This window comes from Cicer arietinum, chromosome 5, assembly GCF_000331145.2.
Source record: "Cicer arietinum cultivar CDC Frontier isolate Library 1 chromosome 5, Cicar.CDCFrontier_v2.0, whole genome shotgun sequence".
Lineage (NCBI taxonomy): Eukaryota > Viridiplantae > Streptophyta > Magnoliopsida > Fabales > Fabaceae > Cicer > Cicer arietinum.
This window is the reverse complement of record NC_021164.2, coordinates 61985697-62004595: the sequence shown is the minus strand read 5'-3', so window position 1 is coordinate 62004595 and position 18899 is coordinate 61985697. Positions and strand designations below refer to the sequence as shown.

Below are 18899 nucleotides of genomic sequence, written 5' to 3'. Positions count from 1 at the left end.
CTCTGAATATGTGTTCATGCTTGGATCAAGGGCCTTATCATAGTCATCAAAGAAACAATCAATTGTCACACTTTCTACCCCAGAGGTTGAATTCATTGCGGTGGTATCAAGTGTTTGGCATGTGTAATTTGTAGATGTTATTTTGTATGTTTGTAGTTACAAAACTGTTTGTGGTTGTTCAGTTTAGGGGAGGATATGTTAGGAATTAGTTTGATATAGTCAGCCATTGCAAGCTTATTGACTGAATCTTATGAGCTGACTAAGGCTCATGAGCCTGACTGACTTGGAACTTGTGAGCTCATGAGTCTAACTGTTGTATGTGTCCATAAGTTGAATCATGTACTGTACTTGAGCCTATATAAGGCATACATTGACTATGGAATAAGACTAAGGGGATTACATCACTTAACACTTTCGAGTGCTACAGTACTTTGTCTTACCTTCTCCCTTAACAAATTGGCTTGCATGCTATCATCCACTGTTATCTCTAAATTCCCAGGAGTATAAATTGTACTGTTTCATTGATTAATTGTACAATTTATCAGTACATTAATACATTGGTGTTCTTAAATTTTGAATCATAACAAGTTTCATTGTGTGGCGCTGCCTCATGGTCAGCCTTGTTCATTTTGTCAATTTCGCCGAGGCCATCCTAAACCTGCACTGCCAGTGTTTCCACTTGGTTGAATAGGTTCCACCAAGCCCTTTGTAGAGCTGCCAAGCCCTTCTCCCTGCACAAGAATGCTAAACATTAACTATAGAATGGTGATCACTTCAAAAACTTGTGAATTTGACACTTCTAAGTGCAAGAAAATCAAAGATTGTTATTTGGACAAACTTGTGATTTGTTACATTGTACATGACTGTCGATAAGACTTAATTTACATTCTAAAGCGAACAACTAACTTTAAATAAGTCAATCCCAAAAATCGCATGTATGTGCACAATCCAAACCATCTTAAAATTGAGATAAAAGTATTTTCGTACATGGTTTGTGACTGTGTTCTCTTTGAGATTTGGAGGATTAGATCTTTTAATGGTATCACATATACCTCACTTCACCTTGGTGATGATGCTCTCACGCAAATTTGTTATAAGTCATTGGCAATGCCAATGTTATAGTTTTTAAATAGGAAAAACTTGAACTATATAATAAAGACATGAAATCTTAAGAATTTCAATTCAATAAAGAAAAATGGAACATTTTCCACTTGAGAACTCAGTCCATACCTCTTTCCAGCCCATTCCTTCTAGAAGTTTCCTGGCATAACTACCTGCTCCAAATGATATTTTCAAGGCCTCTTCTGCAGCTTCTTGTGGACAAGCATCAGGTGATGATGCTGTATCATAACCGCCAGCTAGATTCTTCTGTCCTGGACCCACACCAAAGCCACCATGCAAGATTCTTCTTTCAGCCGCCCGATCTCTGTATTGACATTTTATTTGCTGACATAGCAAAACAGTAAATGAGCTAAAAGCTAACAGATTCTGAAGATATCATTTTAAGTAGTGAATTACATGAAGGGTGGACATCCATCTATTATGCAAGGAACAATAAGCAGCCATTAATTGTTAGATTTCAATATCTGAGTACATACCTTGGACGCAGAAAGCTGACTTGGCAACATAGGCAAATCCTTCTCTGTAGGAATTTCATTTGAAGTGGAAGGTGTACTTTCACCGGGCTTAGATACATGTGTGCTATTTGTATTAGATGATAGCTGAGGAAAATCCCAATCTTTTGTGGGATCGGCCGAATCATAGCTTGATAATGAGGCCACATATCTTGCACTAGGATTTCTCAATCTATACACTTGTCCTAATAAAAGAGCACGACACAAAGCCATATTCAGTCCAGGGAGTACTTCTAGTACTACAAATTCAAAAACCCAATACTACTTCATTCTGAAACTTTTTATGCAAGCCACCATCCCTATTGCTTTCAAATTATAACTTGTCCATCATTCTAAAAATGAAATTTATGTTTATTAAGGCTAAAGACAAGAAAAAAACATTCAGATTGTATATGGTTGCCTTTCATATCTCTTCATAATAGCTATATCTTGTGACATGGAAAAAGATATGCACCAGCAAATACAAGAGTAAAATGCAAACCTGTTTTGACGCGTACCAGATCGAGATATACTTCGCAGATAGGAGCAGATCTAAATTTCTTTTCACCAGATGAGATAGATGGATGTCGCTTTGCAGATTGTTTGACCAGTCTTCCAACCAACCTTGCCACCCTATCCTTTCCATCTTTTTTGGATACTCTAACCATTTCCCAATCCCACAAGTCCACAATTGGAAACTCTAAAACCAAATCTTTCCTTGATTCAATGACTTGACCATACTGGGCTCGCCATTTTTCTTCATCCAACAAGATACCTATAATTGTATGCATCAAATATATGAAAAAAAAAAAAAAGCGGCATGCAATCTCACTCATGGTATGAAAACAGTATTATACAATCCATGCAGAGAAACAAAAGCATTTAACAGGGAACTTGAGGCAAACTAGATTACTGAATATACAATGATTAGTTATTTGAACCTTCAAGCGAACAACCCATTGATTCTTGCAGTATAGCCATAGTGCGCATGATAATAATTTGTCAGAGTTTTTTTTCTAAGTATATAGAGTATATACTGGAATAGAAAATGCTAGACACAAGATTTCAGATGATTATTAAGACATGAGAACAAAGTGGCAATACCTTCATCTATGGTACTTCTATCAGCTATGTGATTTTCGTCCTCTAAATCTGGGATCCACTCACCTTCTTCCACTTCATAACTATCGCAGTAAGCTACGCCTTCATCTACAATTTTTTCATAATCAGCCATGCCATTTTCATCCGCCGGGCCTGTAGTCCACTCACCTTCCACTTCATTAGTATTGCTGCAAGCTATACATTGAGAAATACATTCATTCAGGGGCGATCCTCAGTAATCACTTTTTTCAGAAAAGTTATTTATGAACAAGCCAGCACCTTCAAATGTGGACATATATCCATCTGTTTCCAAGGGCATTGTCTCTGAATCAGCTGCACTAAGTGCTGTGTTGGTGTAGCCAGATAAGTAAAGATCAATAAGTGTGTCCTCTAACCTGTCATTAGCAAAATGATTAATTTTTTCAGAATTTGTTTTGATAGTGTAATCATCAACAGAATAAAGATGTGGAAGGTGGATACCATGCTGATGGTGGTGGAGGGTTTTCACAAGTTGGACTGTTCGTGGAGTTCACGGCATCTATTACAAAGACATCTACTTAGAAGGCTTAAGTTACTCATATTAATTACTGCTGCATGTCTGAAACATCAAAATGTTGATGCTCAAAGCATAGGCAAAAAATCAAGTATCCATTGCATTACATTTAAAAAAAACTGCAGATGTAGGGGACAGAGTTATATGGGACTTGGAAGTAACCAACTACTAAGCCCCTCTCCCTCTACATTGCTTAACATGTATCATACTGTAACATTTTCGACAAAACTATCTTTGATAATATGAACATCAAGTATTCATGAAAATACAGCAATAGAGTTTGCAGGTTGACACTACTTACCATCCGCTGCTTCCTCAGACAAATTTCCTATCTGCTGGTTAGTTTCAAATTCGTTTCCAACGAAGGAAGGACAGTCCTCATTGTTAATACTGTGTATTTGTTGAGGACTTTCGAGTTTGGTTTCCTTGCACACTTCTTCACAATCATCCTGAGACACATGCAATAAAACTTCAATCACCAACTTGAATTTACAACTAGTCATGAGTCTAATTTAAAAAAATCAAAGATGTAAATGAATTTAAAAGGCTAAACCTTACCTACCTTATTAGAAGGCAAAGGTACATAATTCCCATCCTCAAATTTGTAATAAACACCATCTGTGGTGCTATAATACCAGCCAGCATTAGGATCATGATAAAATCCACTACTGCACAAAGTTAATAAACAAGACACAAAAATTAATAATGTCCACAGACTACACAATAAAAGCAGAAATTTAACAGCAGAAGCTTGTTTTTTTTTTCTTCATGATTCACATATTATCTACTGACCTATGAAGCACATATTGACCCAACAGTGAGGCAGACACGTGGACACCAATAATAATATACAAGTAATTAAATTGAAATTGAAATTGAAATGGTGGTGAAAGAAAATAGAGGAAACAGGATAATGATGAATAGAGAAGCATTAAGAGGAAAAGAACCTGGCGTGGAAGTAAAGCTGGGAATTTTGGTCCCAAACAAAGAGAGAATCCGTGTAATCCAAATGAAGAGGTTGATGGTCCATAGGTTCTGCGATTCGGTTGCTGAATTGCTGAGTAAGTTCTTGTGATCAATACCACGAACCTGGCTAAGAATCTTCGCCTTTAACTGTCGGTTTAATTTTCGTTCTCTACGACTGCGTCAAAATACATTACGCCGTTTAAATTACATTTATACCCCACCACACTTTATAACAATTTTATGAAGTAGAGATGAAGTTGCTTTTTTATTATATGATGTATTATTAGAAAGAAAATAAATATCGCCCGTTTAGGATGTGTTGCTATTTTTTTTAGTCAAGGATTTGTTGTTGATGTCACATGTGCAAATAAAAAACAAGGGTAGTTCCCCATTTCCGTTTTCCATAGTGTGATTCGTTATCATTTTATCGTTGATATTAAATTAATTGTTAATTTTGTGAATTTCATCACGTTGTGATTACGTGCGATGTGTACAACTGGTTTGGTTTGATAGGGACTCTAAATTGATATTAACTTTTTAAAAAAAGTATATGATATTAAAATTGAAATAAAAACATGATTTAATGTTAATTTGATAGTTGAAAGATATAATTTATTATTATATAATCTTTAATAATATAATATAATGTCAAATTGATTATTAAAATATATAATTTATTATTAAAAATATCTCTTAAAAGGTATAATTACTATCAAAATAGTCTTTGTAGATATAATATAATGTCAATTTAGTCCTTAAATTCAAACAAAACTAAAATTTACATTGTATTGACTGAATTTGTTCTTATTTGCAATATATTCTGTACATAGAATTCGAACTGATTTGATTGAATTGCAATTTAAACAAATACAATTAATAATCACTTCAAATATAATTATGCTATTCTAATAAATGATTGAAATAAAAATCTGATTTTATTTTTCCATCATTTGTTAAGTTTTCCCTTTTTTTTTCCAGTTATTTTGTTGGAGCAGCGTAATACGATAATGGACTAATTATATTTTAAATAATTCACGGTTGTGTTTGTTTGAATTGCAATTGAATAATATCAATTATAGTTCTATGAAATGGATTTAGGATATATTACAAATGAAAATATGTTGAATCAATACAAACTATGATGCAAAATTTGACGTTGTTTAAATTCAACAACTAGATCGACATCATTTTATATTTATTATAATTATTTTATCAATAAATTATATTTTTTTATAGATTAAATTAATATTGTGTTTTTATTTCAATTTTACTGTCATGTTTATTTGAAAAAAAAACATTATTGTCAGTATAGTATCCGTCAAATTAACTATAGAAGTTAGAATCACGACATCAGCTAAATCAAAGTTAATATTCAATTTATATTAATCGTTTGAAAATTAATTTAGAGTCTTTAGTTAGTCAATGACGATGAGTTATAATTTCAAGTTTAGCGTGAAAAACAAACAATATACGTAAACAAATTAAGCACATTGGTGCAAAAGAAATCGCAAAGCAAAACAGATGCATGAATGATCTAGAAAAGCAGAAGTGCATGAAACATCTAGAAAAGCAACGAGTTCAAACTAGCAGTAGCAGAATTGGCGTGAAGAATTAAAAATTGATTTAAAACTCCAAAGTAACCAATTGACCTTCTTTCTCCACCAAAAAAAGAACCGTCCTATGGGAGGGACCCACTTAATATTATAGCGGTTGATGCTGCATTTTTTCTTCCAGAAACGTCTATTGCATTTCATGGCAGATTGATGTGCATTTATTCTTGCTTAACTGCAAGTTGTTAGTATTGACGGTGTTAGTTGAGCACATTCGAGTATATTCCCAAAGTTGGTTGCAAAACAATAATCAAGTTTTGTTTGTTTTTGTTTAGTGTTTGAAAAACTTGCTTTCTTTACTTCTATTTCCACACTTTTTAACGAAATTAGTTCAGTATTTTTTTTATGCACAAATGTTTTTAATTAATGTCATATTAATTGTTTATTTTAATTTTTGTGTGTCTCTTAATCTTCAACTAAACTCTCTAAAGAAGATTAGTTAATTAGTGAACATGTTAGGAATCAATTTTCAAGAAACGTCAACCAAAATTTCAACATTTATATAAAATTTAAAAGTGATTTTGATTTTTAATAAGTGAGATGTAGACACTATAATTTTAAATATATTAAAATTAAATATATTATTAAATACCTCTTTTATTAATAATCTTATCTATTAAATAGACGAATAAAAGATACATTTAAAAATTAAATTAACTAATAAAAGATATATATATATATATATAAATCAAACTGATTAATAAATATATACATTTAATAAAAATATAAAATTTATAATAATTGATTATATATAATTTAAATATTTTTATCAAATTTGAGGAATCGTGACACATATTTTTCCCTCTTAACTATGCACCTGACTTGAGTACATTTAATATTTTTTTTTTTAATATCAGAAAGAGTTTTATATGCAATTAAATTAGTTGAAATAAAATAGATAATATAAAGAGGATAATTTTGAATTCAGATTGAATCTTGAAATCTAAAATAAAACAAACTAAATGATGGACATAAATGCAATCTATTTGACTTTATTTAAAGAATATGAAAGGAAAGTATCTGAGTACATTTAATTTTCTTTATTTAATGTAAATTAAAATAAATTTATTAACTTACCTATAATTATATTTGCAAACTCTACTCACAACAACAATAATAAACTAATCACAAAATTACATTACATGTCATTTATCTTATTTCTATGTAACATTTAGGTCTTTTTATTTTTTTTTATTTAAGTCATTTATCTTTTAAAATGTATATTCACAAAGTTTTGTTTTGTGTGGTAAAAAAAAGTTATCTGTTTTTTTTTTTCTCGCTTAAATAATTTACCTTTAATATGGTTACAAAATTATCCTTTAAATGTTTATGAGTCATTAAAAATTTTAGATCGAAAAATTTATGTAAATCTGTTATAATCTGTTATAAAATAATTATACTATCAACCAATCATAAATTTTCATTTATATGATTTTTAAATAGGGGGACTTAGAAATTTTGAATAATAGAGATATATATATATATATATATATATATATATATATATCACTTTTAAGTGTTGCATGTAATGTTATAATATATAAATTTATCAAAATTATAAATACATTTTTAAATGTCTTTTTTGTTAATAATATTATAAACCAAAGTAACTAACAAGAAGATTAAATTGATTATCTAAAAATATATTTAAAAATTAAAATAACTAAAAAAAACATAATAAAGTTTACTTTTATAATTTTAATACATTTAAAGATTTTTATAACAAGACTCAATATTTATTTAAAAAAAAATCAAAATGTAATGGAAACATAATCTATAAGATATGTCTTTTTCTTTATCTTATAATTTATTTTTAGTGTATTAAATACTAAAAATATTTATTTTCAAAATTCGTTGTATGTCATTTGTCCAAGCAAGCTTGGGAATGGATTCACCCTTACTTTAAAGGTAGAAAGAATTAAAGTTAAATAATTATTTTCGTTAAAAATATTATTGTTATTTTTATATTTTATATAAATGTGAATAATTAATATATTTAATATTTTTTTAACATTAAAATTATATTTTTAAAAATAATAATTTTAATATTTTTTTAAATATAATTATTAAATTTATTGTTTATGTAAACAGAAAAATCTAAATTTTCTGTTGCACACGAAAAATAGAGATTTAAATTCCGGTTACGAAAATGTTAACAAAATTTTCCGACTAATTAGATATAGAGGTGGGAGGCAAAACCCACCTTGCTGGGCGCGTTAGCATGTCTACTGTATTTTCAATAAATTGAATTCTTAATGCAAACTATTAGTAGTACTAATGAAGAAGCTCTTTTTATTATAAAAAAATGAACAAGCTCATATTAATTTACATGGGGAATTATTCGTAATTGAAAATGTGCATGGTAGTGTGACCCATATACCCCTACATTATCGCTAATTGCTTGGCTCACTAGAAAGATCCATCCACAATTTAAAGCATTACAACTTTCGTGCTATAACCATGTAAGCTATCATTTTTCCTATATAAAGCCCACATCTAGCCACCAAATTTCATGAATAGCCAAGTTAACCATCAAATTAAGCCCGTCTCTCTTTAGAATATTCCTACAAGTTAATTGTACTAAAGTAGTAAATAAGCTAGCTCAGTCTCATCAATCACCATGGCACCACCAAGCATAACGAAAACTTCGACCCCCTTAAACTTAATGGGCCTCATCGATAATAAGAGTAACTTTCCCTTATCCATAAACTTACACGAATCAAGTTTTCTCGCAAATGGGCACCCTTTTCTCACCCAAGTCCCTCCAAACATAACAACCGTCCCTTACCATTTCAAATCCAACAACGATACCAAAAACAAAAACACCACGTCACAAGGTTGCTTCGTTGGGTTCGACGCCACCGAACCCAAAAGCCGCCACGTGGTTCCACTTGGCAAACTAAAAGCCATCAAATTCATGAGCATATTCAGGTTCAAGGTTTGGTGGACAACTCACTGGATTGGAACAAACGGACACGAATTAGAACACGAAACCCAAATGTTAATACTAGACAAAAACAACTCCTTAGGACGACCCTATGTTTTACTCCTCCCAATCCTCGAAAACTCTTTCCGAACCTCACTCCAACCCGGTCTCAACGACTACGTGGACATGTGCGTCGAAAGCGGTTCTACACGTGTCACCGAATCCCACTTTAAAACATGTCTTTACATCCACGTCAGCAACGATCCATACCGTTTAGTAAAAGAAGCCGTGAAAGTAATCCGGGCCCACTTAGGAACTTTCAAGGTTCTCGAAAAGAAAACACCACCGAATATTATTGAGAAATTCGGTTGGTGCACGTGGGACGCGTTTTACTTGAAGGTACATCCAAAAGGTGTGTGGGAAGGTGTGAAGGGTCTTAAGGAGGGTGGGTGTCCTCCAGGTTTTGTTATAATCGACGATGGATGGCAATCTATTTGTCATGACGAGGATCCAATTACGGACCAAGAAGGAATAAACCGAACCTCAGCTGGGGAACAAATGCCATGTAGGCTAATTAAATTTGAGGAGAATTATAAATTTAGGGAATATGAAAGTCCTTATAATAATGGAGGAAAAGGTATGGGTGGTTTTATTAGGGATTTGAAAACAAAGTTTCGGAGTGTGGAGAATGTTTATGTTTGGCATGCGCTTTGTGGGTATTGGGGTGGGATTAGACCTAAAGTGGCGGGAATGCCCGAGGCTAAACTTGTTGCTCCCAAGCTGTCTCCGGGGCTGAATATGACAATGGAGGATTTAGCGGTGGATAAGATTCTTCACAATGGTGTGGGCCTAGTGCCACCAAATAAAGTCCAAGATATGTATGATGGGCTCCACTCTCATTTGGCATCGGTGGGAATTGACGGCGTTAAGGTTGACGTTATCCATGTAAGTCTTCGTACAATTGTAAAAGGTTACTTATATTATTGGGAAAATTCAAATTACACATAGATAAGAGATATAGTTTTATAAGATTTATGACTCAATATACAACAATATCAATAAATTGCAATGCTAATTATCAACAAAAAAGAATAATAATAGCAGTGCTAGAATTTATAATGGAATCTTGCAAATAAAAATTTCAGCATCAATTATACCGTGATAGTAGCGTAGGAATGAAGTAATATGTACCGTGTGATATTGAAGATATAACTTTATAATTAACTGGACATTGAAGAATGAAGATCGATTAATTAATTGCAAAAGATGTAGCTGGAAAACTGTAGGTCGTTGAGTGTGATGAACGGCATGTTCAATATATTTTTTCTTGACATTGAAGATACATAATGTTCTATTAGTATAGGCCCTTATAAAATTTGGCAATTGTATGTATGAATTGGGCCTCAAGTTAAGCCCATACGCATGGGATCCCCAGCCCACAAAGCAAAAGACTAACACTAAGTTTTTGGTAGAATGGTGTTGTATTATAACAAAAAAAAAAATAGTTTTGAAGTTTAAATATTTGGTTATTTGCATTTTATAGTTGCTTGAGTTACTCTCAGAGGAATACGGTGGACGTGTTGAACTTGCTAGAGCTTATTACAAAGCACTTACAGCATCAGTGAAGAAACATTTCAAAGGTAATGGAGTTATTGCCAGCATGGAGCATTGTAACGATTTCTTTCTCCTCGGAACAGAAACCATATCACTCGGTCGAGTAGGCGATGATTTTTGGTGCTCTGATCCCTCAGGAGACCCAAACGGTACATATTGGCTTCAAGGTTGTCACATGGTACATTGTGCCTACAACAGTTTATGGATGGGAAATTTTATTCAACCTGATTGGGATATGTTTCAGTCAACTCACCCTTGTGCCGAATTTCATGCTGCTTCTAGAGCCATTTCTGGTGGACCTATTTATGTTAGTGATTCTGTTGGTAATCACAACTTCAAGTTGCTTCAAACTCTTGTTTTTCCTGATGGTTCTATCTTGCCTTGTCAACATTATGCACTTCCTACACGAGATTGCTTGTTTCAAGACCCTTTACATGATGGCAAAACAATGCTCAAAATTTGGAATCTCAACAAAGTCAGTCACTTTTCTTGCATTTTCATTTTTAGTAGTTTAATTACTTCAATTTAGAATATATTTCATTTATACTATTGGATTGAATTGAATAGAGTTCATTGATTACAGTACACAGGTGTTTTGGGTTTATTCAATTGCCAAGGTGGTGGGTGGTGTCCTGTGACACGGCGAAACAAGAGTGCGTCTGAATTTTCACACACAGTGACATGTTCTGCAAGTCCTAAAGACATTGAATGGTGCAATGGAAAAACTCCAATGTCCATGAAAGGTGTGGATGTGTTTGCTGTGTATTTGTTCAAGGAGAACAAACTGAAGCTCATGAAGTGTTCCGATAAACTGGAGGTTTCGCTCGAGCCGTTTAGTTTTGAGCTGATGACAGTGTCTCCAGTGAGAGTTTTTTCCAAGAGGTTAATTCAGTTTGCTCCAATTGGGCTAGTGAACATGCTTAATTCTGGTGGTGCTGTTCAGTCTGTGGAGTTTGAAGATGATGCAAGTTTGGCTAAAATTGGGGTGAAGGGTTGTGGGAAGATGAAAGTGTTTGCATCAGAGAAGCCACTTTGTTGCAAAATAGATGGGGTGGCTGTGGAATTTGATTATGAGGACAAAATGGTGAAAGTACAAATTCCTTGGCCTGGTTCTTCAAGATTGTCTTTGGTTGAGTTTTTATTTTGATCCCTTATAAAGTTCAATTGGGATCCTATGCAATATGTATCTCTGTTTTAAAGTGAATAAAACTAATGTATATATTTAATTTTTAATCTGTTTTTACTCTTTGTTGTGCTTTATTAATGAAATTTGAGCCTTGTACTACAATTAAGGCATGGAAAAAGGTAGATTCTCATAGCTTAACCCTCTACTTCCTCCAGTTTTGGTATCAATGAAGCTACTCTTGGGGATTTAATTCTTTATTTAAGTAATTGATAAAAGATAAATAGAAAAAGTAAATTAAATAATAGTGATAATTGTAAGAGTTGATTAAATAAAAGATTATAAATATTTATAAACAATCAATTAATGTAATTTTTTTATTATGCAATTTTTGTTTTTTATTCTTTGGATTATGTGTTTTAAAAAAATTCAAAATTAAATTTTCCATTACTCAAATACGTTTCAAAATATGTTGAATTTGAATTTTTAAAAATATTTTTATGTTGAATAATTTAAATTTTAAGTTTTTTAATATATTTGTTATAAAAAATTTCAAATTAAAATTTTTAATATACATTTTAATAATTTGCATTTTTTTTAAAAAGTTAATGTATCAAGAATTTTTTCAAAAGTTTTTCAATTTTCAATATTTTTCTTTTAATTGGGATTTATATTAAAATGTTGGGCAGAAGTATAGTCGTAGAATATATAATAAATTTCAAACTACAATCGGCAATATCTAACCCGTTTTTAGCATGAGTAAAAAAAACCATCTTTAGCAACTTAGAAATTTAAAAGCATTTCCAAATTAAGATTGTTATTATGTTATTCAATTCAATATCAATAAAACATGGATTTGTGTTCCGCCTTTTTTGAAACTTGTACTAAACATGTATTTGTCTGACTTCTGATTTCATTTCCTAGAAATAAATAGTTGGTCAATAAATAAATATAACGTTTCTTCCGAGTGTGTTGGTTGGAAATTACTTTATAGAAGAATTGCATCTAGAGTCCCAACATTGAAGTATTAAAAAAACTCAAATAATTTACTCTATTTGTTATTGATTTTTGGTCTTTTTAGTTTTGGATATTAATATTAAGAAATATAAATTTATGTTACTTTAGTTATTTTTACCCTTTCATTCATTAAGTAAAAACAAAATTAATTTAATATATGTTTTTTAGATTTTTAAATATACAAAAGAAAAATACCATTAATTATATATTAATTTTCTAAAATAATTTAAATTTGAGATAAAAAAAATAAAATGTTTAAAATACCAAAAATCAGATCCATAAGAAGTAGTAAAGAGGAGCCATTAGAGACTTTCATCAACAATATTGTGTGCTCTACTTTGAAGGTATTGAAACTATTAACTATGTGTTCTTCTCATACTCTAAATCAATGACATTTTGAAAAACCAATTTTCAATTGGCAAGATTGGCTTCATGTGAATTGAGTAATGAAGTGATGGATATATTTTTAACTTTTAACTCTTCAGTGAATGGAGAAAATGTAAATAAACTGTCTTATCTTATTTTGTTTGCTACTACTTGATGCATTTGATGATTAGAAAAAAAACTCTGCTTTTTACGAAGAAAAAAAATAATATTTTGTTCAAATGGAAGGTAGCCAATTTAGTTGATGTGGTAGACATCATTAAAAGGAGGTCTTTAGTTGGTTCATCAATTAGAAAATTATGAGTAAAAAATCAAATTTTTGGTTTAATTGTAATTTTGTTCATCTATTATTTTTTTTTTATTAATTTACGAAATAAGTTTTATTTTTTATTTTTAAAGTTTAAAATATAATAATTTTGGTTAATTCCTTATATTTTTTAACTATCTGATATGTTTTAAAATATATAACATATAATACAACGATGTTAAATAATTATTACCTATAAAATTACAAAAAGACTCTCTAAAAACTTCAGTTTTTATTTATGAAATCCTTCATTTTATAATTTAATTAATAATATAAATATAGTTAATGCATCTATGTTTTACTATATTATATGCAATGTCATTAAAAATATCTAAAACCACAATTTTTTAGTTTAAAAATACAAAGATTGACCAAAATTATATACTTTTTAAATAAGAGACCTAATTTCGTAATAGAAAAATTAAAATTGCAATTAAATCTAAAGTTATCTATTATGTAATTGATTTAAAATACTTCTTATATTCTCTTTAATTAAAAAAAATTAAAATTACAATTAAACCTAAAGTTATCTATTATGTAATTGATTTAAAATACTTCTTATATTCTCTTTAATAAATTTGATAAAATAATTTCTTATATCATCCTGGTAAGTGTTATAAGTAAAAATAACAATTATCACGGTTATTAAGAAAATTAGTTTATTACAATTATTTTTCTATTTTTCACATAAAATACAATTTAATTTTATTAAACAATCTATTATCCATTTTAGACACTAACTACCGACATTACATGTGTTTTTTTTATTAAAATAATTACATATTATGAATAGTAACATTAAATGAGTATAAAAATATAGTTAACCTTTGCTTCTAATAGTAATCAATAATATATTAGAAATACTAACATTTTTTACTTATAATAGTAATCAGAATGAATACATGTGAGCGCAATGATTAATATAAATTGTTGATATAACCTTTTTCAGTAAATTTTAATTATTTCAATAGTTAGTATGTATACTTGCAAATAGAGTAAATCTTGTTTTTTTTGGCTTAAATGTACCTCTAGTTCTTCGAATTTTGTTGATTTAAATTTTTTAGTTCCTGTATTATTAAATTTGAAATTATGATCTCCAATTTTTATTTACTTTTTCTTTCGGTTATTAATTTTGAAATTTATTTAAATCATGCTAATAAGCGTCTCAACACTTAGAGTATTTATTAAGGAATTAAAAAAGAAAATAAAAAAAATTGTGTAAAAAATATCTCTTTTTAAGATTTAATGTATCAAATGAATAATTTTTAAAAATATATTTTCTTCTTTATCTTTTATTAACCGTCGTTATAGTATTTGTTAATATTTTCATTAATCTTATTAGTTTTTTCTTTCTATCATTAAATTATTATTTAAAAAATAAAATTTAATAAATAACTTTAATGATAAGACTTTTTTCTCTCTAAAATATGCATTCTCACGTCACTCTATGATTTTTTAGTTCATTATTCAGTTGCTAAGAAATTTTTAAAAGTGAGTAACTAAATTTTTAGATTTAAAAAATAAAATAAATTGACCAGTGAATAAAAAAATAGTGGACTTCAGGTTTTATTTTCAAAATTTGAAGTTTTCTAAGAAGTGCCATGTGACCACGATCCCTAATGCACGTTTGTAATGCAAACATGCTTCTAAGCTTTTAGCTTCCCAAAAGCTTCGATCCAATACAAAAAAAAAAAAAAGTTTATTATTACGATAAAAATTAATAATAAAATTAAAGAAGATATATGTGTCATTTATTTTAATTAATTTGATTATTTTAATCAAGTGTTTTAATATATGATTAGTTTTTCCAGCATTACATTTTAACTTGGTAATTTGTATGTAAAAAAGATACCAAAAAAACAATATATAAATAACGGGGTGTCCAACACCAATGCAATTTAATTCTAAAAGGCTTCCACAAACAACATCGACCCTCACTCATTTTTTCAATAAACTATCTTTCCTTTTGCTCTGTTTTGCATTTGGTAGAACATGGCTAAGATTTCTAGCACCGTATTCTCTTTGAGACACTTCTTAGTTTTATCACTCGCTTTAAATGTGAGCTTAATACTGAGAATAGTGTACGAAGGTGAAGAAGGCCATGACAACTCTTGTTTGAAGAATGAAACAGGAAATTCAATTTCTAGAGCTGATTTTGACACAAAAACACATAATATCCTCAAATCACGTGTGGTTATGTCATCTACTTTGTCTTCGGGGAATTCTACTTGCAAATATCATACAGGAAGCAGGAACAAAGTAATCAATCTCGACCAGTAAGTGATGCTTGTTTGTTATATTATGGTTAATCTTATGTTTATTCATTATTAGTGATTGACATTTTATAGTTCTAAGTATATTGAACAATTTTTTTGATTAATTTTAAATGACTTAATTGTCATTTTTATTATCTCTACTTATTATTTGAGTTGAGCCAATACTGGTTCTCTGTTTCTGCTAGCTACTATGTTTCTGCCCTTCTTTGTGCTCTGTTCTTGTTTCCAGAAAAAACAGGGACAAGTCATTGTCTTTAACGTGGCTTTCTCTTGCCAAAATTTGTCAGACATATAAGACAAAAATAGTATGAAAAGTTGTTTGATTTTAAATGTTTTGCTAATTTCACCTAAAAATATTTTATTATCACATTATTAAAGCATAATGTTGCTCATTTGAGACTGCTTAATAGGGCATTGTTGGAGACATAAATTCATAAATATATCTATTTTTGTAATATTCTTGAAGCTAAAATATTTATCGGATCTCTTATTTGTGTATATTTTAATTTTTTATACTCATTTAACACCTTATTTTATTCACATATCTCTTTTTATCATGTCATTAATATCGCATCACTTTATATTTTTTCTCTCAAGATATTTGTTGGGTGCTTAGGTTTCTATCCATCATTTTCCTAAATTTAATTATAATCATTAAGGATATTGATTGTTATTCCAGAGCTTGTGTAAAATGTGTCTACGATGTCTCTGCTAACCTAAATTTACTTCCATAAAAAGCATTTTCCCCCAAATAATTTAAAGCTAGTTTATTTGTTGCACTAAACTTTTGGTCCAATAACTTTTTTTCTCTCTCTAGTTTTATGCCCTCAACTCACACTTCCATTAGTTTAATAAGCTCCATGTCAAAGTTTGGAAGAGGGGATATATTCTATGGTGCAACATCTTCATAATGTATCAATATTTAAAATTTACTTTAAACTTTAAAAATGGTAAAGTTGTAAGTTTGAGCATACGACTTGTATTGTGTAGGAGATTCAACCAATTGGTTTATAGGCGTACCGGTTTACTGTATAAGACCTATGAAAATATCTACCAGAAAAGTTAGTTGGTGAAGTATAGTTCCACTTGAAGCCCCAAACATTGGAGGTACCGTGCTAGCTAGGGGAGTAGTCAAGTAGGGTAGTGTAACACTGACTAGCACCAATAACCAGCACTATCAGCGGGCTACTCAATTCTCACATTGTTTATATCAAAATCATTATATACATTAGCCCACCCTCTCACTTAGACCTACTTTAACACTAAATTATATACATATTTTATAGCCAGTGTTTTTAACTTTTTAAACCACAAACACTTAACAAAACAAAGGAAAACCTTATTGCAAGGTTCATAAATAAATATTTATTTCTAATATCATTTAATCATAACTTTTATTAATATTATTAAAGCCAAGTATTTGTCTTAACTATATAAATGAGAGAATTATGGTTGATCATCATTAAAGTTTAAGACAACTTTTAAATATTAATAAATGATACACCACCTATATAAACAGGTAGCGTCCATTAAAACTATTAAACTTTAAAATTAATACATCACTGGAAAATAAATTGGTGCATGAAATTGGTAGTTGGAAGAATACAAAATAAGTTGGTAGAGTCATGTGTATGAAGTTGTTCTTTGGTAAGCATAAAATATAAAACTATGATGGAAGTGTTTCTTTGATGTGTCTAAGTGACATTAGTTTTTTAGAACTTTTCGCCGCCCCATTTTTATTAAAATTTGAATTTTCCATTTTTCATATGAATTCTATGAAATCTGGAGTCATAAGTAAAAGCACTATATGATGGGTGATGCATAAATGGAAATCCACCTCCAACCTCTTTTGTCGTATTCTCTTTCTCTCTTTTGCGATTGCCGTGCATGGCTCCCATTCATGATGATATAATTGTAAATTCAAACATCGAATCATTCTTTGCCTCATGCATGTGAACACTTCAGTTTTTTTTTTCTTTCTTTCCCATAACCGGGGTACATGCATGTGAGACGCTGCCCTTATTTATTTATTAGTTACTCAATGCCCCTTATGTAGCATGTTCAATTGTTTATTACTCGTTTGCCTAATAGATTGTCCCAAACTGTTCTTAAATTTATGAAGAAACATCATAATTATTAGTCCTTTGCTCACAAAGATTCAGTTACAGAGCTGGGAGATTTTTTTCCCTATGCAAGGGTACATTTTGGCACTACAAGTAGGGTCTATTGTCCTGCATATAGGGATGTGGATGATTGGTTTTTAAAAAACCAAATCATATCTATTTTAAAATCAATATATAGATTTAGATTTATAACTAAATTTATTATTTAGTTTAAAAGCGATTATAAAATCAATTGTAAAATTAGTTATTGTTAAATAACCGGTTTATAATTAAACAACCGGTTTTGAAAAATTAAATTTTAAAATCGATTTTTTTTAAATCGATTAAAGTTTGATTATTTTTTAAAATATCATTTATTCATAGTTTAAAAATTGATTTTTTGGATAAATTTTTTAAAAAGTTTTCTCATCAAAATTTTTGAGAAAAAATTCGATTTAAAATATTTCTGAGAAAAAAATGTTTTTTATTTTTTTCCGATAATTTTTTCGAAAAAAATAAATTTTAAGTTTTTTTTAAGAAATAAAATCTCAAAATTAATAAAATATTAATAGTGGATAAAAATCAGATAAAAATCAAATATAAAACATAAGTGGTTATCCAACTGATTTATAAATAAACCGGATTATAGCCATATGATTTTAACCAGATATTTAAAATGGATTTGGATCCAGTTTTAAATTTAGCCTTCATAACCGGAGTTTTTGTCCAGTCCAAACTGTAGATAATATATCTGAAAAATAATCATAATTTGTGGAGCTTTTAAGACATAAATTTTTAAAACTTGCAAAACATATAGGTTTTTTTTTAATTTTTTTTTTATAGATCCCTACAACAATATCACAATGCAACAATTTTGGGAGCCATTAGATTAAAAATAGATCTTTTATCTTTCTAAATCTAATGGTTCTTATGCTACTATATAAGATCAAATACCAATATTGTAATGATAAATTTAGTGCAATAATTTTTTTTTATAGATTTTGGTAAGTTCAAAAAACAAACTAATGACATATAACTTAACGTTTAAATTAATAGATTTGTTTTGTTTAATAACTATTTTTTTTTCTTTGAATTTATAGCGTTTTTTTCTTCTAATTAAGCTTATAATATTTTTCGATAAATTATGTAAAGTAGCATTTGAGGTTTTATAGTTTATGGCTTTTCATTTTTCTTCTATTTTATCATTATTATTTTATTTAATTTTGTGTATATTAATTAAAAATATATTATTTACATCATTTTATACTTTTCAACTAGTTTAACTGCTTTTTACAAATAAGGGAAAG

At 29.5% G+C, this 18899-nt stretch overlaps 3 protein-coding genes across 6 annotated transcripts in view; 2 read left to right on the top strand and 1 right to left on the bottom strand.

Annotated features, from left to right (window-relative positions):
• Positions 1 to 502: 502 nt before the first annotated feature.
• LOC101514803 (uncharacterized) lies at positions 503 to 4491 on the bottom strand. Of its 4 annotated transcripts, none has more exons than XM_012716321.3 (10): positions 4215 to 4491; positions 3830 to 3935; positions 3569 to 3716; positions 3195 to 3252; positions 2994 to 3109; positions 2718 to 2909; positions 2116 to 2388; positions 1599 to 1819; positions 1231 to 1446; positions 503 to 744 (listed from the first exon to the last, which is right to left on the bottom strand). In XM_012716321.3, exons 1-10 carry the CDS (start codon positions 4295 to 4297, stop codon positions 625 to 627), a joined length of 1533 nt encoding a protein of 510 aa, XP_012571775.1. In that variant the 5' UTR covers positions 4298 to 4491; the 3' UTR covers positions 503 to 624. The 4 variants fall into 4 exon arrangements, with proteins under 4 accessions (XP_012571775.1, XP_012571776.1, XP_027190837.1 ...); XM_012716322.3 differs by having other exon boundaries at positions 503 to 731; positions 4215 to 4482; XM_027335036.2 differs by lacking the exon at positions 4215 to 4491 and adding an exon at positions 4060 to 4208.
• A 3821-nt stretch (positions 4492 to 8312) lies between these two features.
• Positions 8313 to 11616, top strand: LOC101514477 (galactinol--sucrose galactosyltransferase-like). The gene is made up of 3 exons (XM_004501831.4): positions 8313 to 9714; positions 10313 to 10858; positions 10967 to 11616. Exons 1-3 carry the CDS (start codon positions 8464 to 8466, stop codon positions 11528 to 11530), a joined length of 2361 nt encoding a protein of 786 aa, XP_004501888.1. The 5' UTR covers positions 8313 to 8463; the 3' UTR covers positions 11531 to 11616.
• Positions 11617 to 15108: 3492 nt separating this feature from the next.
• Positions 15109 to 18899, top strand: part of LOC101514153 (tryptophan aminotransferase-related protein 2-like) — a 6129-nt gene continuing 2338 nt past the window's right edge. Inside the window, exon 1 of the mRNA XM_004501830.4 lies at positions 15109 to 15490. Within this exon, the coding sequence (XP_004501887.1) occupies positions 15207 to 15490 (284 nt within the window). The 5' untranslated portion in view covers positions 15109 to 15206. The remainder of the gene's footprint in view (positions 15491 to 18899) is intronic.